Raw genomic sequence first — 27356 nt, forward strand, 5'->3', positions numbered from 1 at the left:
CAGAGCCGGAGCCCTGGCAGCACCTTTTCCTTTCCTGGCAGCGCTCCCCAGTCAGAGCTGCTGGTTCTGCTGGCCTGGAGCCACAGAGGAGGATCAGGTGCCATGGGCTGTGCCTTGTCACTCATTCCCACTGTCACTCATTCCCGGGCAGAACTGGCTGCTGGGGCCTGGGGGGGAGTGTCGGTTCCCAAAACCAGCATTGCAGCGGCCGGGAGCACTCGGCCGTGGAGTGACGCAGCCTTCTCCCGGCTCCTGCTTCTCCTGACATCACTCTGTCATGGCTCGTGTCATCGGCCTCATGATGACAAACGATGGGTACCGGAGCCGCTCTGTTTCCAGGGCAACCCCGCTGCCTCCCCGGCTCCCGCTCCAGCGCGCCGACCGTGCGCCCGCAGCTCCGGCAGCGCTTCCCCGGGGTCCCTCCGTGCCCCGTTACGGTGTCGGGTTGAGCGGAGATGAGCAGCCGGGTGTGTGTCTGTGCCCTGGCTGCCAGCCCTGGCCTCGCCTCCTGGAGGGTTCCGCCTGGGGACAGCCCGCGGGGCCGCGGGGGGCTCGTTAAGCCACAGCCCCGAGTTCTTCTCCTATTTATATCCCGCACGACACCCCCCTCCCCGGAGGGGTCTGAACAGGGCCTTCCCACGGGTCCTGCTCCCCCTGCGGCGCCCACAGCTCCCACCTCCACAAGGGAAAAGGCACCCAAAAAGCGGAGGGGCGTCCAAGGCTACGGGTGCCCCTGCAGAAGTGTCCATGTGTTCGCCCACGGTGTGGGTACCCCTGGAGAGGTGCCCGTGTGCTCGCCCACGGTGTGGGTACCCCTGGAGAGGTGCCCGTGCGTGCTCCCACGGGTGCGGGTGGCCTTGGACAGGTGCCCGTGTGTTCGCCCACGGTGCGGGTACCCCTGGAGAGATGCCCGCGTGTTCACCGACGAGCACCCCCGCAGCAGCCGCGCACGCACCCACCGGCCCGGGGCCGGGGCAGCGGGGCCGGGCGGAGCCGGGAGCCGCCCCCGCCCTCCCGGTAGCGGTGCCCGCCCCGGTCCCGCCCCGCTCTCCGCTCTCCCGGCCGCGCTCCTCGCTCCGCGCTGGCGGCGGCTCCCCGGGGGCGGCGGGGCCCCATGGCCGGCGCGGAGCATCGCGCCCGCCCGCCGGGGCGGTGAGAGCGGCCCCGCGGGACCCGGCGCGGGCCAGCGGCTCCTCGGCGCGGCGCTGGGGATGTGCGCGGGGCACGATGATGATCGACACCCAGGTGAGTCGTCCCGGGCCACCCCGCCGGCTTTGTCTCCCCGAGCCCCCGGCGCCCGGTGCGCTGCCCGCGGGCTCGGTGCCCTCCAGCGCCCTGGGGCTCGGGGGCTCGGGGCGGCCCACGCGTGTCCGCGGTGCGCGACTGATGCGTGCGCGGTGCCGGGGAGCGGGTGGGCTCTGCCGGTGGCTTCCCGGGGGTCTGTAGCTGCAGGTGCCTGTCGCTTGCTGCCTGTTGGGGTCGGGGGGCACTGTACCTGCCAGCACCCCGGGTCTGCAGCGTGAGCTTTGGCGGAGGAAAAGCAGCAGCTTTGCGGAGAGAGGAGGAAGTCTTGTTTCTCAGTGGTTTCTTGGTTTTTTTTTTTTTTTTTGCTTTCTGTTTGTGCGATGGGTAAGTGCGGCCGGTAGAAGAGGGGATGACGGATCGGGGATGAAAGCAAGACAGTTTGGGACAGGGTCTGGCCGCCGCTGCGATGCTGTAGCCGCCGCTGCGCTGTGATGCTGCTGGCAAGGCTGGAGCTGCTGCGTGCTGTGCCAAGCCAGGGCCGCAGCTCTCCTGGCACCGCTCGGGCCAAGTGGCATCAGGAGGTCCCTTGTCTCTGCCTGGCGTGTTTATGAGGCTAAGGGATCTAAATTGAGCCGAGGTGGAACTAAAGCTGTGTGCTCACAAACCCACTGGTGCTTTTGGGGCAGGGGAGTAAAGCAAAGGCATGAAATTTGTGGGTGGCGTCAGAACGTGGCTTTTTTTGGTTTTGATGTCCTTCTGACTTTACCCTTTCTGTTACCTTACTGATGTTCCCCTCCTGATCCCAACCCTGGGAAGGGAAGGGACGGGTCTGTGCTGCTGCCCTTGTGGGGGTGGTAGGAAGATAAGTGGGCAGTGATGGCTCCTGGGAGACCAAGGATGAATAAAGGGAAGGGCTGATGCTGCGCTGGAGAAGTGGGCTGGGATCCATTTTTGGACTGGAAAAATGTGCATTCCAGAGCCGCCTCTGGCACCCTTGTCTGGGCCTCATTCACCTTGATCCAGCCCAATAAACAAAAGGTGAATTAGCTCTGTTGGAGGTAAAGTGCCTGAAGCAGGCTCTGGTACCAGCAGTGTGTATGTGCTGGATGGTGGCACAGCCCTTTGGAAAAGGGGATTGGCAACCAAAATACTGGAGTTTGTGTCCTGACCCTGCCAAGGGTCAAGAGCAAGAGTTCTCTGTCACTATGGCTGTGGACTTGCTGGGAGATCCAGAAAATTATAGGTGTAAAGTTGCCTAGAAAAAGATGTGCAGAGCTCAGTCTCCCAGGTTGGGGAATGCACATTGCATCCTATGGAGTACTTTGCATTAAAGTCTCAATTTCGGCCTTCCTGTCACTTTTTATACTTATCCCCATTTCATATATGGGCAAACTGGAGCACGTAGAGGTATTTGTACCAAACCCAGGATCCTGTGTGGTGGGTGTTGCAGTGGAGAGCACGGGTTAGAAGTCCTGATCCTGCCTGCTTGAAGAGGATGAGCCACCCTGTTGTTTACAGGGTGCAATTTATCGAGGTCCCATCATTTGGGACTTAACCAGTGAAGAGGAATTTCCAGCTGCACCCACAGCCGCACCCTGCCAGTTCTTATGGCTGTTACAGCTACATTTTTCATGCCTCGTAAATGTTTCTCTCCCCGGTTGCTAAGGGAAAGACCCACACAAACAACTGGGAAAACTGAGTGCTGGAAAGTAAATAAGCTGAGCAAACAAGGAGATTTTTTTTTTTTTCTTTTTACATCTCCAAGTGCTGCAGGTGTGTTGTTCCAGGTGTCCTGACATGTGAAAGAAAAGGTTCACGTGCAAGGGCGAATTTCAGCCTTTAAAATGGAAACCTGCACGTGAGCTGGGTCAGGAGGTGGCTTCCATCCTGAACCAAGCTCCCAGAGCCACAGACTCATCCCCCTCTTCCCTTTCTGGCCGTTTGGGCAGGAGAAGGGAGCAGATGGTGGACGAGCAGTCTTGGGGCTGGCTGAGGACAGGACACAGAGTGCCTGAGTGCAGGCAAGCAAAGCTGGAGCTGGATTTCTTTCTGCCTTTCCCTGTCATCTGCTCCCTGTGTCTGAAGTGACTCCAATGGCTCGGAGTTAACTCTTGGTGCTGCTCTGGGGGGGGTAGGAGGGTGAGTTGGCAACAAGTGACAGCGAGTGAGGGTCCAGCTGGCAGCAGGGGCTGGGAGGCAGCAGGTGGGGGGATGCAAAGTCCCTCCTCAGTGTGGTACAGCCGCTCCATCTGGAGCTCCCACTCATGCCTGTGTCTGTGTGCCCGCAGACAGAGCTGATCAGAGGATGCAGCAACTGCTGCAGGCTCCAGAATAAATCTCTGGGACACTGTAATGATTGATCAGACATCCTGTAGCTCAGTGCAGTTTATCATCTTTGGGGTCAGTTTGCTTTGAGGTTTCTCTTTAAGTGAAGAAATGAGGGGCTCTTCAGGACCATGTTTATTCTGGGCACGTCCAGGGTTGTGTTTTTCCACTCCTTGCAGTGTTTTCACTGTGCCATTCCCTATACAGTGCCTGGATCTTGAGAAGCAGGGGCCCTGATTTTGGGTGGTAATCTTCAGAGTAATCTGTGCTATCCATCAGCATGGATTTTGCTTCTGATACCTTTCCCATTGCTATAGCAACACACGTCTGACGGAGGAACCAGCGCGCTTTCCAGGCCATGGATGCAGGGAAACTGCTTCACCTGCCCCCAAGCTGCAATCACTTGTGGAACAGGGCTGGTTAACTGGCAACTACACCCAGCTGCTGGGGCTGGAGGAGCAGGGAAGCTGCTATTAACTCCCTCAGGCTGACCCTGCTCTCCCAGGTGTCCCCACTATCTGGGGTTCCCCTGGGATACCAGGGCGACAAAGTACAGGGAGATGGGAAGTGCATGGTATCTAGTGCCAGGATCTGGGACTTCCCTCCAAAGGAGATGCTTGGCATGGTGTCAATCAAATAGCTTCCCGAGGCTCAGTGAGTGTTAGGGGCTGTTCCCCTCTTTCCCCCTCTCCTTGCCTGTGGAGAAGCTGGAAGATGTGCCTCGCCTGCAGACTGCTGATGGAGGAGAGGGGTTGTTTGCCTGCTTTTGGAGGAGGAAGGTTGTTTGTCTGCTTTTGCCAAGTGAGCTTCGTTTCCTCCTCCATCTCCTTCACACACTGTGGTCACTGGATGGGCTCTGGGACTCTCTCTTGTTCTGCTCTGCCTCCCCATCCTGCTGTCCTTTGCTTTCTGTGCAAGCCAGAGGCCATTCAGCTGCAGGTGGCCATCGGGACAGCTGTAGGGCTGCCTTCCCATTGCAGTGATGCTGCTGCCTCCTTGTGTGGCTCGGTGATGGCTGGGGACACTCTTGTGAGCAGTGTGAGCTGTGTCAGCCCCTGTAAGCCCTGTGTGGGCAGGCCACGGGCTGCCCCGAGCCCAGCAGGGCTGTGCAGCAGATGGCACTGTTGTTTTCCCTATGAGTTACTGCCTTGGGTTTGCCTTCATCGGTGCTGAGAAGGGTCGGTGGTGATGGGAGAAGGGACATGGCAGGCGTCCGGCTCTCTGGGAAAGCCCAGCACGCCGAGCTGGGCTCCCCTGCGGGGAGCAGATCTGCTCAGCAGGGCTCACCCGGGAGGAGCCGTGCTTGGCTTCATGGTGATGAGTAACATGAGCCAGCTCCATCCTTGGAGACCTCAGGCTCAGTCCCAAAGGCGCTGTGGGCCTGCTGTGAGACCTCAGCAAGGCCGTGTCAATCACCGCGTCCCTCCTATAAAAAGAAACCCCTGATCCACAGCTCCCTTTTGTGCTTGTTCCCACTGTCACCAGTCAACCCATCCCCCAGCGCTCAGTAAACAACAGGCGAACGCGTGACCTTTCCATCAGCCCGGGGTGGCCGGGAGAGGTGCCTGTGCTGCTTTCCAGGCTGCCACATCGGCGCTGTCAGTGCCGGCACAGGAGCGTTCCCTCCGTGCCCGGGGCGGGTGTTGGACGCGCCGTGTCCCTGCCCCGCTGGCTGGCACAGCGCCGGCGTTCAGGGGTGGCCGTGGCAGCTGCTGGCAGCTGTTTGGGTGCCTGAGCTGCCTCCCAAACAAACATCCCTCCTGCTCAGCCTGGGGCCGGCTGCCGCGGGATGGGAGCCTCCAGATGTTAGCAGGTTTTCCTGCTGGGATTGCCCGGAGTCCAGCCCGCGTGACCTGCGGTGGGGTTCGCCCATCTGTTTTCCTTGAGGATTTGCGTTTCAAGCCGCTTGATTTCTTGGGGACCTCTTGGCTCCCAAGGCACCCCGGGTGTGCCTGTGTGCTCGCCCTCGGCCACCCAGAGCTCTGGGCCGGGTCCCTGCGGGGCGTCTCCGTGGATATTCTCTTTCTCCGCTGATATTCCCCAACATTGCGAGTTTTGGCTGCCGGTCAAAGACAATGTTTGTAGACATGAGCTGACGTCAAAGGCGGCTTGGTGGTGGCGTGCTGGGGGATCACAGAGTTTCCGCTCCCTCGAGGCCCCGGGAGCGCAGCGGGAGTTCATTCTCTGCAAAGATTTCCAGCCTCCCAGTGCCCCTGGGTTTGCTGGGCTGTGCTCTGCTGTGGCCCCACAGGCTCCTGCCTCCTGTGCTTGGGGCAGGTGAACCTCATGTGCTCCCTGGAGAAGGTGTAGCTGCAATCCAATGTCCTTCACCACCCTGCCTTGAGAGGGATTTCAAAGATGGGGGAAGGAAAGGGTGCAGCGGTGCCCTGGTGGGTTAGTGAGGGTGGAGAAGCCCTTTCTTGGTCTGTCCTGCTTTGTGTAGGATTTGGAGAAAATCAGAACCTTTAGATGTGACATCAGAGCTCTGGGATGTCAAAATATCCCAGATAAGGTCCTGCACTTCCCTTTGGGCTCTAGAAAAGAAAGGTGATAAAACGAGTGAGGTGTGGTGCAGACATTGACTGCTGTGGGCTGGACAGTGCTGTTAGAGGGGATCACTGGTGATGGGAGAAGCACTCCTGGCGTCCTGGAGGGGTCGTGCAGCTGGGATGCTGGTTACTGGCACAGCTTAGGGGTGGTGATGCTCTGCCTGGGATTCGGGATGTGGCCGTGTGAACCTGCTCCCAGCCTCCCCGACAGTGCGTGCAGGCCGATCACACCCTGCGAGCCGTGTCTGCCTTGCACCCTCGCGGGTTCCTGGGGACATCCGCTGATCCTTTTTATCTTCCCTCCTCCGAGCGGTCCCAGTCTGTTTCCCACTCCCTGCCTGCCCTGAGGGCAGGAAGCAAACACTTCAGGGGCCGTGTTCAGCACCGAAGGAGCCCTTGCACGGGATGGGGAGGATGGGGAGGTCGAGGTCGTTCCGCAGGGCAGCCCCTTTGAAATCCTCACAGCCGCCCTGCCCGGCTCTTTTGGCCCTGCTGGCTCCATCCCACAGCGGATTTCCCACCGTGTGTTTCCTGCCTGTCCCTCTCTGCAGTGTCCCCTGCGGACACGGCTCTTCACCTCCCTGGGGAGGAGAGGCCACCGGTGTGATAAACAACGACAGGTCAGGGTGGTGTGGAAAGGTCCAGGGCAGGCGGAAACACCCTGGTCAGGGTGGCTGCTGCTGCATGTCCCACTCCAATTTACACGGAATGGGAATACAGCCGGCCCTTGGCTGCTTTTAGCCCCTCTCCAAGGAGGTTGGGACGCCCCGGGGGAGCCAGTGGTGGAGTCTGCTGGGAGGGGATGGAGGAGGCTTCCCACGGTGGTGGTGGTTGAGGTGCACAAAAGCATTGGCTGTGCAGGCCTAGAAAGCAGCTGCTGCCCGAGCTGTGGGGTGTCTGTGGGGCAGATCTGGTGGGTGCCCCCCAGGAGAGGGCAGCTGGTCCAGGGCAGGAGCAGCTGAGGGATAGGGCTGCCTGTGTGGAGGCTGGAAGAGCAGGGCTGGGTGTCCTTTCTTTATCATCATTATTACTATATTTCAATTATTATAATATTTGTATCTCAACCCACAAGGGTATTTTCCCTGGGAGAAGCCCCACACTGGCTGCCCCATGCCCAGCCAAGGGGAGCACAAGTCTCCTCCTCCTCCAAACACTGAGGGCTCGTGGTTGTTTAAGGACCTTGTTTTTCTTGGCAGAGGTTGAAAGTCCCAGCAGGCTTCAAACCCTCCCGTTCAGCATTTCCATGGTGATGGGAAGGCTCTTCTGGTGGCTGTGCCGTCCTCAGTGCCACCAAAATAATGAGGCTGGTCAAGCGCTGTGCCTCGGTGGGGTGGGTTTGGAAGCCACAGCCTGTGGTCCCTGGAAGGGGGTTTGGACACTCTCCTTCCCCAGTGCTCGTGGAGGGCAGTTTGTTTTGCCTCCAGTGAGATAAGCACTAAAAGAGGAAGGGTTTTGTTTAGGAGACCATGCCCAGACTCCTGGACCGTGTGGCACTGGTGGCATCGTGTCCCCTGACAGAGAGCCCGTCCTGTGCTTCCACATCCAAAACCCATCATGGAAAAGATGAGGCCTGGCAATTTGCAAAGCTGTGCGAATAGCAGTAATTAAAGAGAAAGGAAGGGGAGATGAGTGATGGATGCTCCCGCAGTCTGGGGAAGGTGCGTCCCCGCTGGTGGAGAGGCGTTTATCTCCCTGCTGCTGCAGCGCGGACCCTCCTCCTCAGGCGAACCGCTGCGGATATCCCCACCTGCCGTCGGGAGGGAATGTGCACCCGGAGGGATTTTAGTCTGACGAGGTAGCAGCCAGGCATCCATCCATATTTTGCCCCGTGGCACAGCCCCTGCTGTGCACTTGGTGGGAGGTCTGGCCACAGGACCCGCCGCTTCTCCTGTTTTTCTCCTGTCGCTGCGTTTCCCTCACCCTCGTGTGGAAGTGCAGCATGGCTCTGGGTACCTGGGACTGGGTCGGCAATTGAGATTTTACATCCTCTGCAAGCTTGGTTTATGGTTTTTTCCTCCCCCTGCACTGGCTATCGTTGCTAACTAGCAGGGAGGGATGGACTCTTGAAACGTTTTGCAAATAGATGATGAAATGTATCCTTTCTCCTTAGAAAGCTGCAAGGAAATTCACATTCTCCCACGAAATGTTTATATATTTTGGCCAAAGCTGTGTATCTTTTGCTGTCAAACATCTCTAAGTAGGGCCAGGTGCAATAATATTTGTGAACATTTCAGGGGCCAACTCCTTCCAGTTTGCCTATGTGGGCACCATGTCCCTGTGCAAGCCCTCCTGGCTCAGTGACCTGTGTTTCATGGTGGGATCCAAGTTGTCTCTGTGGTGGCCACCACTGACCCTGCACTGGCCACTCTGGGGTGTCACAGCCCTGCTTTTGGGGAACTCATCCAGCACCTACCAGGGCTGGGCGCTGCTCTGGGTGGTTCTGACTGCTTACACAAGTCCCCTTTGCACTGTTCCCTGTGCTGCTTTGAAAGGGTGTTTAGTTAATAGGATTATAAAGCTTTCCTGTCGTTAGGCAACGGAAATCAATGGTGGGCCCCCGGGAATGAGCTTCATCCGATTTGCAGCACAGGCACCACAGGGCTGTGCGGGGTGTGCGGCCAGAGATGGCTCTGGGGCTGGGGGGGGGTGTGCTGCCCCCTGTGCTGAGTGCCAGGCTGGGAGGGGGGCTCCTGAAAATAAAGGAAAAAAGGATATAAAGCTATTGGAGAGCATCCAAAGAAGGGCCCTGGAAATGGTAAAGGGGCTGTACGAGGAGTGGCTGAGGTCACTGGGGTTTTTGACTGGAGAAAAGGAGACTGAATTTGAGGGGGGGGTCTTGGTGGCTTGACCTGAAAGCTGAGAGCAGGGACTGTTCTGCAGTGCCTGGGGGGCTTTGCTCCCCCCTCTGCTGTGAGAAAGCATCTGGAAAGAGCAGGTTGGTAGGATGGGCTCATTAGTCTGTGCAGCAGCAAAGCGAGCTCACAACTGCCATCTCCAAAATGCAGCAGGCTCCCAGCCCCCTCCGTGGTGAGCTGCACAGGGGCCAGGCCTGGGAAAGCCAAGGTCCAGCCTCAGCCCCCAGGAGGTCACGGAAGGGCCTCTGTGCTCTCTGGACTGTGTCCACCAGAGCTGACTGCCTTGGGGTCTGCTCAGTCCCACCACGCCTTGTCCTTCCCCTCCTCACCCTCCCTCAGGGGATTCCAGTCTGGAATGCCTCTGCCTCTCTGATCCAGGGCCGTGCCTCTTGGGAGAGCTCTGTACGAGGCATTGACTCCCCCTGCAGCCGAGGGAGCAACGTGGAACCTTTCGCTGTTGGAATGGGAGGGTGGGGAGCAGCTGGATGGGAGCCCTGAAGGAAACTTCCAGGAAAATCAACCTGCTGCAGGAATCTGGCCGTGCAACAAGTGTTTCCCATGTCCTTGGCTATCACAGGCTGGTGCAGAGGGGACTTCCCATGGTGGAGACTTCTTTAAACCCCGTAGCCTGCAAAGCAGGCGTGAAGAGGGAGGACTGGGAGAACCTTTGGCTCAGGGTGTAGGGCTGGAAACCTCCAGGCTGCCAGAGCTGTGTCTGTTATCTCTCTATCCTGCAGTTTGTTGTCTGCCAAGTGACACAGAGCAGTGGTGTGGATCTGCAGATAACCTCTGGGCCGTGTGTAATGCAGGCTGAAGCCTGTGTGAGGAGCTGAGACGGTTTTAAACAGCACAATGAGAGCAGCTCCGAGGGCGGGGAGACTGGAACCTCCCCTTTTGGGTTTGTTTAAGCTTCAGCTAAGCCCTGGAAAACATGCTGAAGGGAACAGCCCTGCCCAGAGCTGGAGGCTTGGCCAAGTGGGTGAATTAGTGGATGCTCCATCTCTGGTGAATGCTCCAGACAGTGTGTTGTGCTTTCCACCGTGTCTGCGTGGCCCTGGTTGTCTGCAGACATGTGCCCAGAGAGATGCCCAGGCCTTGCTGCCAGTCTGGCCTCGCCACAGACGGGCTGCTGCTCTGGCCTGTTGGCAGGTGGAATAAATCCCTGCAGGAAAAGTGCAATTGGTAACAGCAGGGATTGCCATGGCTTGCTAATACCCTCAGCTTTCCATTCCCCCCGGCATCTTTCTCTTCTCCAGCGAAGATGTTTGCAGTGGGAAGCACTTGGTCGTGCTGCTGAGCTGGTGTGGGGACAGCTGAGCCCTGCTGTGCCCTGTGCTGTGCCCTGTGCTGTGCCCTGCTGTGTCCTGTGCTGTGCCCGCCTGGGTCCCAGCAGGGTGGCTGCACTGCCAGGGCACTGTTTGGAGCTGCCATAGAGGGGACAGGCTGTGCTGATGCTTGGGAGCTTATTCTTGTCCCCAGTCTTAGTTAAATCTTCCTGTGCTGCGGGCTCCCCTGATGGGCAGGTGTTTTGGGTGATGATGGGACTTTCCCTCAGGTTTGGAGCTGGCAGGGAACAGCGATGGGCATGTGGGTGTTTGTGGCAGCCTCCCAGCTCCAAAGCCTGCTGTGTCTGCCCAGGTTGGGAAGTGGGGCATCTAGGCATGAGTACAGTCATCCCAGCAATACATGCAGAAAACACGTGTGGGCCCTGTGCCAGGGGTTTCCTGGCATCAGTGCCATGCCAGGGTCTCTCCAGCAGCACAGTGTGGCCCACGTGGGGTTGGGAGGCCATGGAGGTGTCATTAAAAGGGCTTAACCTAGTGGGAAATGGATTTGGGGTGAACCAAGAAGGGGGCTGTGGGAGCAGCTGTGGACTGCAGGCAGTTATGTGGTGCTTGTTTTCCTTATTTCCTCCTTCCCTCCTGCAGAGTGGTGGAATGGGGGGCAGGAGGGAGTGGGGAGCCACTCAGGGTCAGGGGGTCCTTCCTCTACCCCATCTGATGGAATGGCCATGTCGTGGTGGAATGGCAGGTCCCCTCCTAGGGCAGCTCTGCCCACCCGGGGCTCCCCACCCGTGGGCACCTGGGGGCTGCAGCAGTGCTGTCCCCAGCCCGGGCTCTGTCCCCACCTCCCGGGGGAGGCGGTTATGGAAAGTCAGTCAACTGTTGCCATGACAGCCCCGAGCACGGCTCCCTCCCGATCCTTACTCACCCTGACAGCTCCTTATCACCAGCTCCCGTGGGACTGATCTCAACAGGATAAAGCGTTTTCGGCAAGGGACGAGGCAGATGGATTGCAGGCAGCACATCCCTTTTATCCTGCCAATGCAGGAAAACAGTGCTGGAAGCAGAAAGGAGGCATATGGGTACCTGATGGTCCCTTTCCTAGAGGGGAGAGGTGATCCTCATCTCCTTTGCAGCCCCACGAGCACCGCTGGTCCCCGTTGCTGCGGTGACAGTCTCCATGGAGACCAGCCCAGCACAGCCACATCCTGGGGACCACGGCAGGGGAGGCCACGGGGACATATCCCCATCCCCTCCTCACGGGAGACACACTGGCTCCCAGGGTACACTCTCAGCCCCCAGGGGAGCGTGAAAATTGAAATCCCTTAAGTGACAAATGCGTGGAGGAATCCCGAGAAAACTAATTGGTTTTCCCCCCACCCCTCCTTTAATGCTTGTTGGCTTTCACTCCGCAGTGGTAATTGCTGCTCTGCACCTATTAAAAGGCCGTCTCATGCTTCACACGGGCTTGATTGTGAATTAATTTTGCATACGTATCTATTCTGGGAAGCATGGGAATTTATTCAGGATGCTGAATGCCAGACGGGCTTTCCAGAGGCGTGAGGTGCAGGGAGTGCTGCCGGGAGTGACTTGGGGGGAACGACAGCAGCTTCTTCGAGTAAATGCCTAAAAACAAGGGTGCAGATTCAAATCAAATGGGATTTATTCTCACAACTAGTTTGGGACAAGAGAAATGGGTTTCAGATGGGATATACAGAAGCACACACGTGTGTAGATGCCAAAGTGCCTTTGATTTTCACTGAGAAATAAATAGGTATCCTGCCTGCTCGTGGTCTCCTGGAAGTCCCACCAGGCATCCATCTCCATGTCTGTGCCTGTCCCTGCCTCTCTAAATCTACCTGTAGGCTTTCTGTAAATGCCAGATTTCTCCAGAGGCATGCTGTTGGGTTGGGATTTCCGTGGTTTTGAAACCAGGTTTCCTCTTTCTATTACTGAGAAATATCAAAGGGGAAGAGCTTTTGGGATTTTCCATTTGCCTTTTACTCTCATGCCACTTTCTTTCCTCTTTGCCTTTCTATCAGCTTCACACATTGAAAATAAACCAGCTGGTTTTCTGTCATTCCTCTCAAGTACAGCACTCTGGTGCAGGATGCCGTGATGTTTGGGCTTGTGCACAATACAGGGAGTTGCAATTTCCTTTTAAAAACAAACTGGCCATTGTTATTTCTAGGGAATTTCTTTAATTTTGTGGAAGCCTTTGATGCTTAACTGCATCAAGCACTAGAGTCAGCCTTCCTTAGCTGGGCTTTTGTGACTCACTTGGTGTAAGGAATGACCAGTGTGATAGGAGAGGTTGGTCCCAGTTCCTGGAATGTTCACAGCATGGCAGGAATGCTGGATATCAAGATCCTCCTGTTTATGAGTTTGTCCCTGAAGCCTGCATCCTGTGCAGAGGTTCAGTTCTGGTCCATCCTGGTGTGCTCAAAATGATGTGCTTGCAGGGTGGCAGAGGCTGTTTAGACCTTAAGGAATGGATGCACTTCCCAGTGCAGGAATCGGTCTCTCCCTGGGACAGCAGTAGAGCAGTTGGGAGCAGGATGCATCCGGCACAGGAATTGCAGTGTATTTGCCCTGCAGTTGCTCTGTTCCTGCCAAGACTGTTACTGGAAAACAGTATTTTCCCAGTAATGGTTGCTAAGCAGTGAGGTCTCATGATGGGCTTCATCTGCTCAGCTGGAGCTGCAGGAACAATAAAGCTCCAGTGCAAAATGAAGCGGGGAAGCATCAGTGGCTGTGCTGGGGCTTCCCTGTGTGCCAGAGGTACGGAGACACCAGGGGGAGGTTTCTCCTGCACCCCTTGCAGGGCTCCCCCACTCCTTGGGCTGGCACAGGCTGCTGTGGGGCTCCAGAAGCTCCCTGTGCCTGTGGGGATGGCTCTCTGTTATCCATGCAGTGGGATGGTTGAGGTGCTTGGCTGCTGTTGCCGGAGGATCTGGGATCATAGCACGGTTTCCACTCATGTCAGCCAGACTGGAGGAGCAGTAGGATGAGGCTGTCATTTAAAGATCTGCGTAGGATCACCCTGTCTGGGCTGGTTTGATGTCAGGGGATTCTTTGCTTTGTGCTTCTGCTGCAGATCTCCCAAAGGGAATTTGTTCAAAGCCACTTTGCCGGTTTCTGCTGGAGGACCCTTAACGTGACTGGGGAAGGTGTCTGGGGACACTGGTGGGTGGACATGCACGAGCTGGCCCTGGGAGAGGAGGGGAGGGTTTCACACTATTTCTGGGACTGTGTAAATGCCCACAACATCTGGCTGGTTACCTTTGACCAGAGCATTCCGTGCACAGCAGCTCCCATGTGCCATTCTGGTTGGTTTGACCTTGTTCTCTGGAGCATCTCTTCTTTTGTCCAACCTTTTCTGCTGCTGCCCAGCCCAATGTCTCTTCTTGGAGACACTGCACTTGGAAGGACTCTACACTTGGGGTTTTGTTCTCCTTTGCAGTCTGCCTGTGTGGTTTGTGACTTTCTCCAGAAGGATTGTCCCTCTGGCATCTTTCTGGCTGCCTGGTGGGAGGTCATTGGGCTCCGGGGACCAGCAGAGCAGACTGAGCCCCTGCCAGAAGTGTGTGCTCTGGGGTAGCAACCTCTTTCTCTATCCCTTGATGTTACCATGAAGTCCAGGGGAGTCCTGCAGACCTGGGCACCAGCAGATGATGGGACTCCTACACCTCCACACCACCTCTGCAGAGATTCCCGTTCCCAAGGGACAGATTAACTGCTGAGTAGAATGATGAATGGGTTCCTGGGAATGGTAGCCCTTGTAGACTCTGGCATTTGAGTGTGAAATCTGCGTCAGGATGTTGGTACAGCCACTTAGGCTCGTTGGAAGCTGCAATCCCAGCTGGCCAAGCCCAGCTTGTTACTGGAAAGCTGTTGTTGGAAAGCCAAGCTCTGCTGACCAGTTGTTGCAGGCAGGTGAGTAACCTGAGCTGGGGCTGGAGCACAGGTTTGAATCACCTTTCCTGGAACCAGAGCTGTGGGTTCTGCCCGTGCTGGGGCCAGGTTTTGTTGCTGGTGACAGCACTGTGAAATGTGGGACCGTCCTCCATGGGAATGCACATTGTATTGAGTCACCAAGGCATCATGTACGGACAGGGACAGAGACTGACTGTGCCAGGGTGTTTCCTGGCCTGTGCCACTACCTCTCTGCCATAGAAAGAGTTGCCAAAATGCTGTCAGCCAGAAGCTGGGAGATGGCCCTGGATATTTTTCCTTGTCCACGTGCTTTGGCTGTAACCTCCCCTCTCTCCTCCCCTGCAAAGCCGTTCCTGGGGCCACTGCAGTGCTGCCCTGTTGTCCTTGCTGCTGCTCGTCTCAGCCCCATGGTGGTTGAAAAATCTTGTCCAATTTCTAGTTAAAAATTTATGGTGTGTTTATCCCAATCTGGTCTTGTTCCAGGCTTGCCCATTAGTTCCCGTTCCCGCAGCCTGTAAGGGCTGGTTTTCTCACCCTTGTGTTGAGAAAATGACGGTCTGGAACCTGCTGTCCCACACTCTGCCCCGGTGTGCTGGGAAGGTGCCCAGCTCTGACTGTGGGCAGCACGAAGGGTCTGTGTGTGTGTGTGAGACCCCTCTAACCCCGCTGTCTCGGCCAGCTCTGGCTCCTGTGTGAGTGAGTCAGCCCAGCGCTGGCCCGGCGCAGAGCGGGGCTGCCAAGCCCAGCTTACCTAATGCTGCAGGAATGCCTGGCTCAGCGGGGCTCCTCGGCTCTGCTCCGAAACCCAGGCCTGCTGCAAGCCGGGTTTGTGGCCTCAGGCAGTGACTGGGTTTGGGAAAGCCGGGAAAGAGCTGCACCGTCCCTGAGCTATGGCAAGAGACTCCCCAAAGTGGGACCCGCTGCAGCCTGCAGTGGGAAACCACATAAAAATACCTGCCTGGAGCAGGGTCTGTTCGCCCTATTTATGTCATCCCTGCTGGGCCCAGCATGAAGGGCAGATGGAAGGTCATAAACTCCTGTTTGTTTGAGGGCAATGGGGACTTTTAATTGGCATTTTACAAACTCCTCCGTTGGGTACACGGGTAGTCCCAGTGACTCCCCTTGCTGGGTGTGAATCGATGAACCCACCAAACTGCTTCTCTGCTGCTGCCCTTCCCGGGGAGAGACACCCTGGATGTTTCCCCCAGTCACTGAGCCCGGTCTCTGCAGCTGGTGAGGGTGAGGTGATGGCTCACGGGCCTGGCCCCAGGTTTACTCTTGTTTGTGAGAGCAATAACATCTGTGTGATAGGTGTTTGTAAGTGATACACGTGTTGCTCCGTGTTGAGACCCTCATCCTACTTCTGCCATTGGTGCAAATTCTATAGGGCAATGCTCTTCATAGCAAACCTGTCTCATTCTGTGCCATACTCCCTTTAGCAAAGCTCTGGTTTGGATTCTCAGGCTCTCTGGTGGGAAAGGCCACGCTCACCTGGGTGAAACTTTCCACGCAGAATTGTCCTACAAACAAAGCTATCACCAACAGTCACTGTCTTTTAGTGCCACACTGCATTTTCAGTGCCATAAGGTTCCCAAGCACTCTCTGGATGTGAATTATTTAAGCCTCACTCTGGTCCTTGGAGTACAAGAAGGCGTTGAGCTGAAACTGCCTCTGACAATGGAAAGCAGGAATGGGAGAAGAGAAGGAAAGAAAAGGGGAGGCTCCAGCTCTGACCATTCATGCTCTCTGTCTCACACCCTCTCATCCTTCCAGCTCTGCTTGTTTGCCTGTCACAACAGCCAGAGGGAAATGCTGCAACTGCTGCAGACACAGTTTGATCATAATCAGAAATCAACAGCAGGCAGGACCTGTTGTGTCTCGGAGACAATGCGCGGGGTTTGCGAGTGCCACGCATGTAGATGAGGCTGGAAAACCCCACGCCAGTGCAAAGCAGCGGCCGGAGCCAGCGCCGGGGGTTGCCCTGAAGGGAAGGAGAAGCTGAGGGGGAAGGCAGAGTGCCGTGGTGTGCCCGCAAAGGGCTGCTTCCCCAGGCTGGGGAGCATCGGCGGCCGCACACCCGCACGCACACAGGCGCACTCGCTCACACAGGCGCACACACAGCTCCCGGTGCAGCTCCTCGCAGCTCTTTGATTCGCGAGGGAGGAAATAAGACCTCTTAGAGCGGCAGAAGCAGCAGCTGTTGGCAAGATGTGCTGACAAAAATCGGGCAGGGAGAGAGATCTCCAATCGGCTTCGCCGCCTGGGCTGGACCCGCTCCCTGGGAGAGGAGCGGCGGAGGAGAGAGAGAGAAGAATGAGCAGCCCCTCCATCCCCGGGAAGATGGAGGCAAAACCTTTGTTCAACGTGCAGAAGGCTCTGGTGCAGCCCGTGCAGATGTGCATGTTGGATATCCCCCTGAGCGTGCAGGATGATGATGTAAGTAGAAGGCAACTGAGCCGCCAGCCCGCGCTCGGCTCCGGGGACAGGGTGGGTGTGCAAGGGCAGAGAGGTGCTGTGACCCCACCCCGGCACTGTCCGGGGGTGGTGAACTTCTGGTGAAGTTAAAGATGCCAAGAGCTGGCACCGCCTCCAGATGTGACTGTTTCCTCTCTGAAGCGGTGTGTTTTGGAGGCAGACTGTGGCACATATTCAGGGCATCAGAACGAAAGGAAGGGTTTGGGAGGGAGGGAAAGCCTTTCTGTATGGAATAAGACTCGTGTTGTAGCTCGATGCAAAAGGGAGTGTTTGCTGCGTGTCGTGGCTCTGCTACCCTGGACTGTGGAATGATGGGTGTGAAAACCTGGGAGGCAGCAATCGGCTGCAGAGCTCAGCTCTGCCTCCACACACCTCGGTGGCTGCCCTGCCTGGTGTCACCGTCCCTGGGCATCGCTCCTGCCCTCTCCCTCTGCTGCAGCTGCAGCCAAGCAAAGGGTTTGGTCCACGATGCAAAAATTGGTGCTGGTTGCAGCACTGAGGCAGAGGTTTCCCAATGTGGGTCAGAGGATTCCTGCTGAGGGCTCTTCTTGTCACCTTAACCTGCCCCTCACAGAAATACACCACGAATCCATGTCAGGAAGGATAAACCACTGGAGAACCCGAAATAGGGGCAATGCTTTGCAGAGCTGGTGAGTGGTCAGTGTCCCACCTGTGTGAGGGGTTTGGGTGTGATCCGGGTGCTGTTAAAATTTGAGGCAAAACTTCCTTTGATTTTGGAGCAGGGAAAGCCAATTCTCTTGCTGTGTGTGCTCAGGGTGTGTAGTGTCACTGCAGGAGCCTTAAATCTGGATTTTCTCGGTGGCCATCCATTGATCTGTCACAGTTACTGTTGCCTTCTCTTCAGCATTATCTTTGTGCTTACAGGGGTGAAATGACAGCACAGAAACGAGCCCTCTTCCCGGGGAGGAGGGAGGTCTCTCCTGCAGGGCGGTGTGTTGGATCCCGGCAGGGGTGGGGAGCCCCCGCTCAGCCGCCTGCAAATGTCTCTGCAGGGACAGGGGATTTACAGGGAGCCTCCTATATTTAGAAACACCCCGGGGGCTTTGCCAGGATCCATTGCTGCACTAAGGAGGATACCTGTGAGGGCCACTGCAGAGCGGGTGGGTGTGCCGGGGTGGGCAGCGCAGGTACCTCCTGCAGCCTGTGCGGGAAGGAGGGAGGGCAGCCGGGCGCTGGCAGGTGGCTGGAGCACGGGATGAAGCGGGTGAACCAGTGGCTGGATGCTTTATTCTCCTTTAGCTTGATTTCTAAGCAGCAGATTTCTCAGGGCTTACGCCAGCCGCTATCCGTTCCTGCTCAGCAGTGCAATCTGGTGCTGGATTTCCCTGCGGCCCCTGGTGCAGCGCGGGGGATCCTCAGGGTTTGCCCGACACAGGTGGAGGCTTCCCTGCTTCCTTCCCTGTGCTGGAGACCTGGGCATCATCTGGGACCGGGCACAGGGAATGCCCCGGCCTGGGTCACTTAGGGACCTCTGTGTGCTTATGGTATTCCTGGATTTTTTGTAGAAAAGAAAAATATTTTTTAAGGAGGTTGTGCAATGTGTTAGTGCTGGTTGGTTTTTATTTTTTTAATTTGGTGTGGTTGGGTTTTTAGCAATACCTGCTAACCCTGTGGTGGCTTCTGGGTGACAGCCAGTCCTGGGAGTTGTGTTACATTGAGACACCAGTCAGTAACTGGCACATCAGAGTGTCCCTAGCCCTCAGGTCATCACTGGGGCGTTAGAGCAGGACAGAAAAGGTTAGTGCTTTCCTGTGGAAACTCGAACTGCCAGGAGGTCAGACTGGGAGTTGGTCTCCAACATCCCCATTTTCAGGTTTCCCAGCCCTGATCACCTCCCCCAGCTCTGGGTCCACTGGTGCTTTCACCACCTGCCCTCTCCTGCCTTGGGCAGAGCAGGATGAGACCCCAGGGGCGAGCGCTGGCTGGCAGCACTGGTGAGCAGGAGGTGGGTCAGGGGCTGCTCTGCCTTTCCATGCTCACACACCACTGCTTGGAGGCTCCATTTTCCATTCCTGGAAAGCGGGGGCACAGCGGGTCCCACACCCCTGTGGAGCTGCCAGCTCCGTCTGCTGCAACACACAGGCCGGTGGGGAAGTGCTGAGGGGAAATCCTGAGTGGCATTTCTGTCTGTGGGGTGATGGGGAAACTCCTCTTTCACAGCTGAAAGATTCCCCCAGCCAGGCAGGGTTTGGTGTCTCACACCCACCCCCGTGTGCAGGTCCCTGCTCATCTCCCTGCTGTCTCGTCCCCAGGCTGCGTGGGCAGGGGGGAGGGAGCCGTGCTGGCACTTCCCCCTCTATTTTAGGATTTTCAGGCTCATTAATTTTCTTTCTTCTTGGAGATTGTGCAAGCAGGTTGGGAAAAGTTTGGGGGCTGCATTTCCCGGGGCTCTTGTGCAGGATCCTGTCCATCAGTCTCCATCAGCAGTGGGACCATAGCTGTGGGAAGGCCTGGCTTGAGAACTGGGCTTTCCTTGTGCTGCACATTCATTCACTGAGCACACAGCTGACCCATCTCAGGCTGGGTTCTCAGTGGAGCACGGCTTTGATGTCAGAAAGGAGCAAGGGTGCCAGGCAAAGCCCAGGTTGGGACACCTCAAAAGACATGAGCCTCTGGCTCAAGCCTGTTCTCCCAGAACAGCAACTTTGTTGGGTCAACATCTCATATTCCTGTTATTCAGGAAAACTGCTCTGCCCTTACAATGGACTGGGGCTCCTTTGGGGAATATTTCACCAGCTGGCAGTGGAGCATTAGAGGTGATGGAGAGACATGGGGTGCTCATGCCCGTGTTCAGTGGGTGCCCATCCGGAAGGGGGACATATCCCTCAGGCTACTCCCAATGGTGCATGTCGGGCAGAGGACACTGTTTCTGTGTCCCTTGCCGCCTTTCCAAGGGGCTGTCAATCCTCCCTTTCATAATTCAGCCACAGCAGTTGCAAAATGGCCCAGGCTGCCTCTCTTGCTATTACGGGGAGGGATTTCCAAAGGTTTGCTAATAAAAGAGCAACAGTTTCTATATCTGGGAGATGGGGAAATCAATGAACAGACTGTTGCAAGTGATATAACGGCTTCTTGTGGCATCTCAGACAGTTCCCCACTATGATGGAGCTTTATGGCACGTTGTTTGTCAGCTTAATTGGCAATATCCACTCCCTGCCAGTGGGAGCCCGCAGGGCTGGGAGGGACCGATGTCCCGCAGTGGTGGGATGCTGCTGCCCAGTCCCAGTGCATCCCTCCTGCCTGGTGAGCTGGTTGTGCATCTCAGGGCATCCCAGGCTGATTCCAAGCAGCTGACCCAGCCCTGTGTCATGATGAAAACCGCTGGGAAATCCCCCCTTGTTGCAATGTCCAGCAAATGGCAGCACGGCCGTGGTCTCTCCCAGCACTGCTGTCTCCGACTTGGACACTTAATGCAGCTCTACAGAGTGAGAAGAAAAGAGAAATGATCGTGGGAAGATCTCAGTGTCCTGCTTGGGCACTTGCATCCTCCAGAGCCTGTCCTGGCAGTCTCCTCATCTTTGCCTCTGTCCTTTTTCCTCTGTGGTGTCCCAAGAAGTGCAGTCGGTTTGACTTCAAAGTGGTTAGCAAATATTTTCCACTCCAGCGAGCTAATTAGTTAAATTACATTTCACATACTAATTTATTCCTCTAATATTATTTTTTTCCCCAGCATATTGAAATACAGGAGAAGATAAAAGCTTGGTTTGACCTCAGAGCCAGGCTCGGAGGAGCTGGCGATGGGAACAAACGATTAGTTCCCAGGTTTGCTGTGGCACAGGTTTATTCCCTGCTGCATTTGAGACCTCGTTTGGTTGAGCTTTAAGTGTCTTAGCTGACTGCAGCCCAGGTATCCTGGGTGAAACGTTTTCCTCTGGCACACAGAAGAACTTTCAGATCAGCAGTAATGAGCTACTAATTTCCAGCTTCATTGTTCCTGTTTGCAGCACCGGTATCACCTTGGAGTGCTGCGTAAATAACTAATTAATCCTTGCGGGAGTGGGTGGGAATGGTGTTACTTCCCGTGCATCAAGGAGTGAAGGGCTGTGCTTGTTGGATCCCGAGGGATCCAGCTGGCACTCGAGGGTCGTGTCCTGCAGTGGGGATGGTCCACAGCACTCTGAAGGGGCTGGAATGCACCTTCCTTGGGAAGCTTGGGAGGCTGAATCCTGGTGGCTTGGAGGGAGGTGCTTCCCACACGCTGGGTCAGGGGGGCTCAGCTCCCCCCTGGGAGCTGCATGTGGGTCACAACTGCAGCGGTGCCCGTGGGCCACGGTGTGAGCTGGGGTCAAAGCCTCTTGTCCTGCTGTGGGACTGGGCTGGGACAGAGCCACTCGCCATCTCCTGCAGCCCGGCTGGGAAGGCTTTAACTGGGAGTCAGGTGGCTCAAACTGGGAGTCAAGAGGGGCCAGGGAGTCGGTGCTGGTGTCAGTCCCAGTTGAAGTCTGAGGTGAAATGACAGTGCTGCCAACGGGCCGGGCTGAATCAAACTCGGTCGTATCAAAAGCTGTTTCTTTTCCACTGCCTGTGTAGGGTAGATGTTATCAAGAGGGAGGAGCTAAAAATGAGCACTAGGACCGTTTCCTGATCACAGTTGCAGTCAAAAACAACAAATCCCTCCATCCCTGCCCCTGGCCAAACTTTCCTTTCCCCTCCGGCGAATCGTCACTCAGTTTCTTTGGAGAAAACTAGAAACTATGGGAAAAGAATTCCAGGTAGAATTCTCATCTGCAAGGGCAGTAAGGGAATAATTGGGTGTGATGCCTGAACCATTTCACTGGCTGGAAAGGGATGTGGGAAAGGGTCACTGGTTGCTGCTGTGTTTGGGTCACTGGTACTAAAGCATCTGGAGCCTTCACCTCTTCATGTGCCTGTGTTCATCTGAACAAACAAGTGAAACAGCCAGGGGAGTGCCAGGCCAGTAATATCAGGGTTACTGCAAATAAGCAGTTAGCAGGACAGTGTTGATGCAGTCATGCAGATGAGGGTTGCCAAAGTGGAATGAAAACCCAGACCTCTGGAGCCCTGGCCAGTGTCTGATGCAGCACCCTGGGGTACAGCCTGCCTTGGGGCTCATCCTGCCCGAGGGTTTGTCATCACAGCCTGAGCACTATTGCCTCTGAGACATCCTATTTGCAGATTTTGGGATGTGTGGTGTTCACAGGCCTCTGTGCCTGGCCCATTCACAGCCAGCAGATCAGGCTTGGCCATGCCAGTGGATCTCTGGTGGCTGCCTCACCTGTGCCACAGCTCCCTGTGCTTTCCAACACTTTGCCAGTGCTCCACTGCCACAGGGGCTGGAATTGTCTGACCAACTCTTCCTGCTGCCCTGATGGAGTTATTGCTAATTAAAGCAGTGCTAATTCTCCGTTTATTGCAAGTGCATAAGGAGCCAATGTTTCCAGTAATTGTTCCATTGATCTACTTTGAATATCTTTTTATAAGTGGCCTGGCTGGAGCTGTGCTTGCTAGTGCTCACTGCAGAGAAAATGAGGTGAAGTACCCAGTGCCACATCCCTGACTGGTGTACAGCAAGGTAAAGCCACCGATTTTGGTGGCATTATAGCCTATCTATAGCTAAGACCATGAACTGATGTTCAAGGTGACCTCCTAGAGCATTTCCCTGTTTCTTTGCTCCTCCGTCCCATCCTTCAGCACCAACTTCCCTGTCTGAAGTTTGAGGGCAACGTGAGAATTTGCTCCTCTTGCAGCTTTTACTCTGTAGATGTGTATCTCCAGGAGGCAGAGCCTCTGCCTCTTGCACTTTCCCTTTCTCAGGTGAAATGGGATCTCCTCTCTGGGTGTTCAGCTTTCTCGCTCTCTGCTCTCACTTTCCATCCTGACGGTGCCACGGGGACCCTGGAACTCGGCAGAGCATTTCTCCTGGCTGTGGGCACTGCTGAGGCAGCTGCACAGTCAGTCCTGGTGCCCATGAGCTGCTGGCAGTAGTTGGCTCCATCCCCACACCCCGGGGCTGGGCACCCCAACACGTGGTGGTTTGGGCGCAGAGCAGCTGCCTCCCGACAGTTTGATTCAATAAGGACCCATCAGTGCAATTTGCTCTCATCTGTCACTGTGCATCAGGGCCCAGGGCAGTGCCTGCAGGAGCAGCTGTTGCAGGAGTGTGCTGTGAGTGCTGCCAGTGCTGCCCGGTGCCCACGTGTGCTCAAATAAGGCAAATCCCGGTTACTGGCTGGTTTGGCACAGCACAGGCCATCCAAGGCGGGGTGTTCAGTGCCTGCTTGGGGTCTTTGCCAGAGCACAGGGACAATTTGGCCCTGGCTCTCCTGCCCTCCCCAAGCAGAGGTGGTGAGTCAGTAGGTGTGGGTGTCTCCTGCCCGTGGCTCCATTCCTGCTCTGCACAGCCTCCGGTGCTGCATCCAGCAGTGGGGGGCTGCACCAGGGACAAGGCTGTTATCAATACAACCACTTGATTTGGAGTATGCCAGCTGCAAACACAGGAGGGATGAAGGTTTTGCCCCATTTACAACCACAAATGTCACAACAGAGCACAGGTACAGCCCAGGGCATCTCCCATCCGGGGACTCCATCAGAGATGTCCCTATTTAATTACCCCACGTTCCAGCAGCCCAGAGCCCCGGGCTGTGCAGCAGCTGAGACAGCTGAGAGTGGCAGCACAGAAGCAGAGGTGTGCCTTGACACGCAGTGAAAGCCTCGAGCTGGACCCTGCCTGCCCTCGGATGTGGCTGCCACCGCAGAGGTGGGTGGCACCACTTCTTGCTGACACAGGCTGTGCCCTTGTGGTCCGTGGTGTTGCTGGAGCATCCTCCTGTCACACACAGTCGCTGCTCCTCGGCCAGCCCCGACGTGCCCCGGGGCTCTCGGCACCTCTCCAAAGCCAACACATGGCTCCAGCAGATCCCCGCCCCTCGCAGCACGCCGGTGTCCCTGTGCATCAGAGAGCAATTTGCTTTTGTTTAAGCACTGCCAAGCACAGATGGGCACCGCTGCTGCATTCAGGTAGGGCTGGATTTAGCTGTGGGAGCTTCAAATAGTGCTAAGGAGCATCCCTGACAGGAGCCCTGTCCTGCAGCAGCTCGGTTTGGTCACTGTGCTGGCTGTTACATGCTGCTTGGATGCAAATAACATCTTTGGTTTCAGTGGGATGTGCGAGGTGGTAAAACAGCCTGAGTGACACGGGACAGCCAGATGCAGCTCGGTGTTGGCTCTGTCTGAGGTGAAGCTGGAGTGCTTTAGTTGCATTGTTGTGGTATCAACATTGCTGGAAAGATTGGCTCCCCTGCTCCAAGGAGATGGCTCTCCCCAGCTCCTCCTGGCTGCTCTGTCCTTTGACAATGCTGTACTGTAGCAGGCTGGGGGGCCTGGGGGTTCAGTTTCAGGTTGGGAAGAACGTGTGATATTTGGGGTTTTGACTCCCAGCTCTTGGAGTCGTGTGTGTGGCTTCATGCAGAGAGTCTGGAGAGGGCAGCATGTGCCCCAGAGCACACCCTGGTATTGTGATTGATCCACAGCTTTCAGGCATCACCTCCAGACAGATGCTGGTCATGAGCAGCGTCTCAGGTGCTTGTCTTCCTCTGTGCCTCTATGGCAAGGAATTTCCTCTGTCTTAACTTAAAATCCTGACTTTATGAATCCCAAGTTCTGTTCGCATCCAGAGGCTGATTTGTTGGTTTTCTTGGGTCATCTCTGTGCAGCCCCATGCAGGCATCTCCTCAGCCCCGTGTCCTCGCTCCTCTTCTGGCTTCTCTGGGCTCGTGCTGGGGCTGCAGCAGCACTTGGCAGCAGGACATCAGGTCTTTGCTCCCTCTGGCAGCCCGGGAGTGGGGAATCCCCGATCCCATCCTGCTGACAGCTGCCACCTGCCTTTTTAATTTGGGCCCTGAGCTCCAGGGGACAGCCAGCAGGATCAGGCCCTTCACTCAGAGGTGTTGAGGAGCTGTTTGGGATGAGTTGTGTGACAATCTTGGTAGCATCTGGCTGTGATGGTGGTGACAGGGAAACAAATGCAAGAGCAATACCCCAGTAACACTGGTGACCCGAGGTGAGGGGACTTGTTCTCCTGCCTGCCAGGAAAGCAGCACCCAAAAATCCCCCTAATAACCCCCTTTCTGTTCATCCTTTTCTTCTCCCTTTAGGTTCCTCCGTGCATTGCTCTGAGAGTCTGGGGTTTTTCGCTCATCACAGTGCCCTCCCCAGCACTTCTACTTCCCATACTGGAAACTAAGCACAAGTTAGAAACTGCAACCAAGTGAGGAAGGAGGGGAAATGTGGTTTGTGGTGCCAGAGCCTGGGCTGACCGAGCAGAGCAGCTGGGAGGCACGTCTGGGGGCTCTGGGGAGATGTGCTGGGGGCAGCAGGAGGCAGGATGGGGCAGCTGTTGCAGCGATGTGGGGTCTGGCAGCATCGTGGTCGTGGGTTGGGGAGCCCCTGGCCCGGGGTTCCCGCCTGGGCAGCCCTGGAACTGACTGGAGGCAGGAAATGGAGACTAATCCCTCCCCACCCTGCTGTGTGCAGAGCAAGAGGGAATGAAAAGCAGCTGAAAATCCCGGATTTCCCTTTCTATTTGGCGGGAGGGATGTGGGAAGCACAAGGGAGGAGGCAGAGGAGCCAAGTGACTGCAGCTCCACCTTTTCCCAGCGCTCAGGGCTCGATGCCTCTGCACTCACCGGGGCGAACTGGTCCTCCCAGCCCTCCCCGGTTATTTTGGGGTCAGTCTCCACGTGTCACAGACCTGGCTGCTGCTGACAGCCCAGCTGGTCGCAGCATGGCCCAAACTCCATCCGAGATCTACAACAAACCTCCATTTCCAGGGGCCCTCAGGTGCCAACCGTGCCCCCTGTGCCCCCTGCCCACCCTCTCACTGCCAGGCCGCTCAGGAGGGAGCTTTGCAAAAGGCAGGGGGTGAATCTCCACCGAGGCCAGGGCGAGGAGGGGGAAAGGGAAGCTCCCCGGGGGTTTGGCTGTTGCTGAAGGGTGACTCAGTGCGTGCCCTGGCTGGCGTGGCACCGGCGTGGCACCGACGTGCCGCCGCGTTACGCGCCCGCGTGTAATGGAAACCCTGACACGGCTCCTCACCCGCCTGCCGTGAGTGGCAGTGGGTAATTAACCACTGGTACGGGCCTAATGTTCCCTGCTGAGATTAAAAAAATGATGCAGGGGGTGGATTGATCAGCCCGTGAGTTCTGTGCCGTGGGAGAAGCTCCTCGGGGGCAGGATGGGGCCTCACTGCTGCAGAAGGTCTGGCTGAAGCGGGATGAGACCCTCGGGGAGCAGCTCGTTTCACTGGCTGTCTGCTCCCTGACCCTCCTGCAAAAGCTCAGGTCGTGTTTCCTCGCTGTTTTCCCTGCAATTAGGGGAGCCAGAAAATGCTTAAAATCTAATTTCCTACCAAACTAAGGCTAATGCTGCCACGGTGTCTGTCTGCCCGTGTCCTCTCTCCCCAGATGACTCCTGAACCCGCTGGCCTGCTTCACGCATTTGGCTGAGGGCTCGCAGATAATTAAGTCTGGGCAAGTATGATGAAATGAGATGGTTGAGAGGAGGAAAAGAATCTTGTAAATGCCCCAAAACATCTGTACCATGAGTTCATGTATTATTAGACACGAGAAAACCCACGTGGGAGATGCCTCTTACAAACACTTAACCACAAAAACATTTTCATTCTCAGTTCGTACATTTTTAGGCACCGAAAACGGTCTCGAGACACAAAACCATAGGAAGCGACACGAGTAGTTTCAGTGCTCATGGGATGACCTTTTTGTTTTAATGAAAACTGAAATCCTTCGGCACTCAACGTGATTCCCAGAGCCAAGACTTGAAGGAAAAACAACATAAATCATGGGCTCGAAGGTAACAAGTTGGGAGGGTCGGCGGTGCTGTGGCTGGACTCAGTGTCACGGTGTGACTCAGTGGCACTCGACAAGTTTGTTGATATTTGTGCCACTGTAACCGAGGGATAAACCTGGCCCTCAGCCACCAGCATACAGTATTGTTTGGAAGAACACTGCTCCTCCTTGCCAAAAACCCACAACAAAAAGATTTCTGCTGGCCACGGAGAGAGGCCCTGGAATAACTTCCCCCACTAAAACAATGCGGAGCGGAAAGCTTTTAAAGTGGTAATTACCAAAGGGAAAATAATTTTTTTTTTTAAACATCCTTTGTCTGAGGGTCTAACAATACCTGGGAATACTAAAAGACTTTTCCAATTCTTAATTGACTTTTCAGCCATGTCACTGTTTGTTTCATCTCTGCAATACTCGGCTCAGGGCTGGGCAATGAAACTTTCCCTTTCCAGCTCCTGCCAGCCTCTTTTCCTGACTCTCACGTGGCCAACACCAGTAAGTGTGTGCTCAGGCTGTTAAAGCAGAATGTTTTCATGTCCACTCACTGCGTCCCAGCCCAGACCCAGAGGTGAATTTGGCCCAAAGGACTTGGCAGGGGCTGTGTGGTGTCAGCACCAGGGCGTGCTGGTCCAGCTGCTGGATGTCTCTCCTCCGGAGCTCCTCCTGCAGCTCCTCTCCCTCATCCCTGCGGCTGCTCCGGGCCCTCTGGCTCCTCTCCTGGCTGCTCACTTTCAATCACATCAGCTCTTCCCTCCGCTGGAGCCTGGCTCCAAGGTTTCACTCCTCACTTCAGATCAAGTCAGCTTTCCTGCAGCTTCGCCGGCGGCTTTCCGACGCGTCTGGGTT

At 56.1% G+C, this 27356-nt stretch overlaps 1 protein-coding gene across 2 annotated transcripts in view; it reads left to right on the plus strand.

Moving 5' to 3' along the window:
- The first annotated feature begins 1089 nt into the window (after positions 1–1089).
- Positions 1090–27356, plus strand: part of RALGDS (ral guanine nucleotide dissociation stimulator) — a 58728-nt gene continuing 32461 nt past the window's right edge. The window contains exon 1 of one of the 2 annotated variants that reach the window (XM_051807436.1): positions 1090–1245. In XM_051807436.1, the coding sequence (XP_051663396.1) occupies positions 1228–1245 (18 nt within the window). In that variant the 5' untranslated portion in view covers positions 1090–1227. Of the gene's footprint in view, positions 1246–16371; positions 16630–27356 lie in introns of those variants that run through there. The other variant, XM_051807434.1, reaches the window with a different exon arrangement.

This window comes from Manacus candei, unplaced genomic scaffold (genome assembly GCF_025592945.1).
Source record: "Manacus candei isolate 608988 ecotype Guabito, Panama unplaced genomic scaffold, ASM2559294v1 h1tg000071l, whole genome shotgun sequence".
Lineage (NCBI taxonomy): Eukaryota > Metazoa > Chordata > Aves > Passeriformes > Pipridae > Manacus > Manacus candei.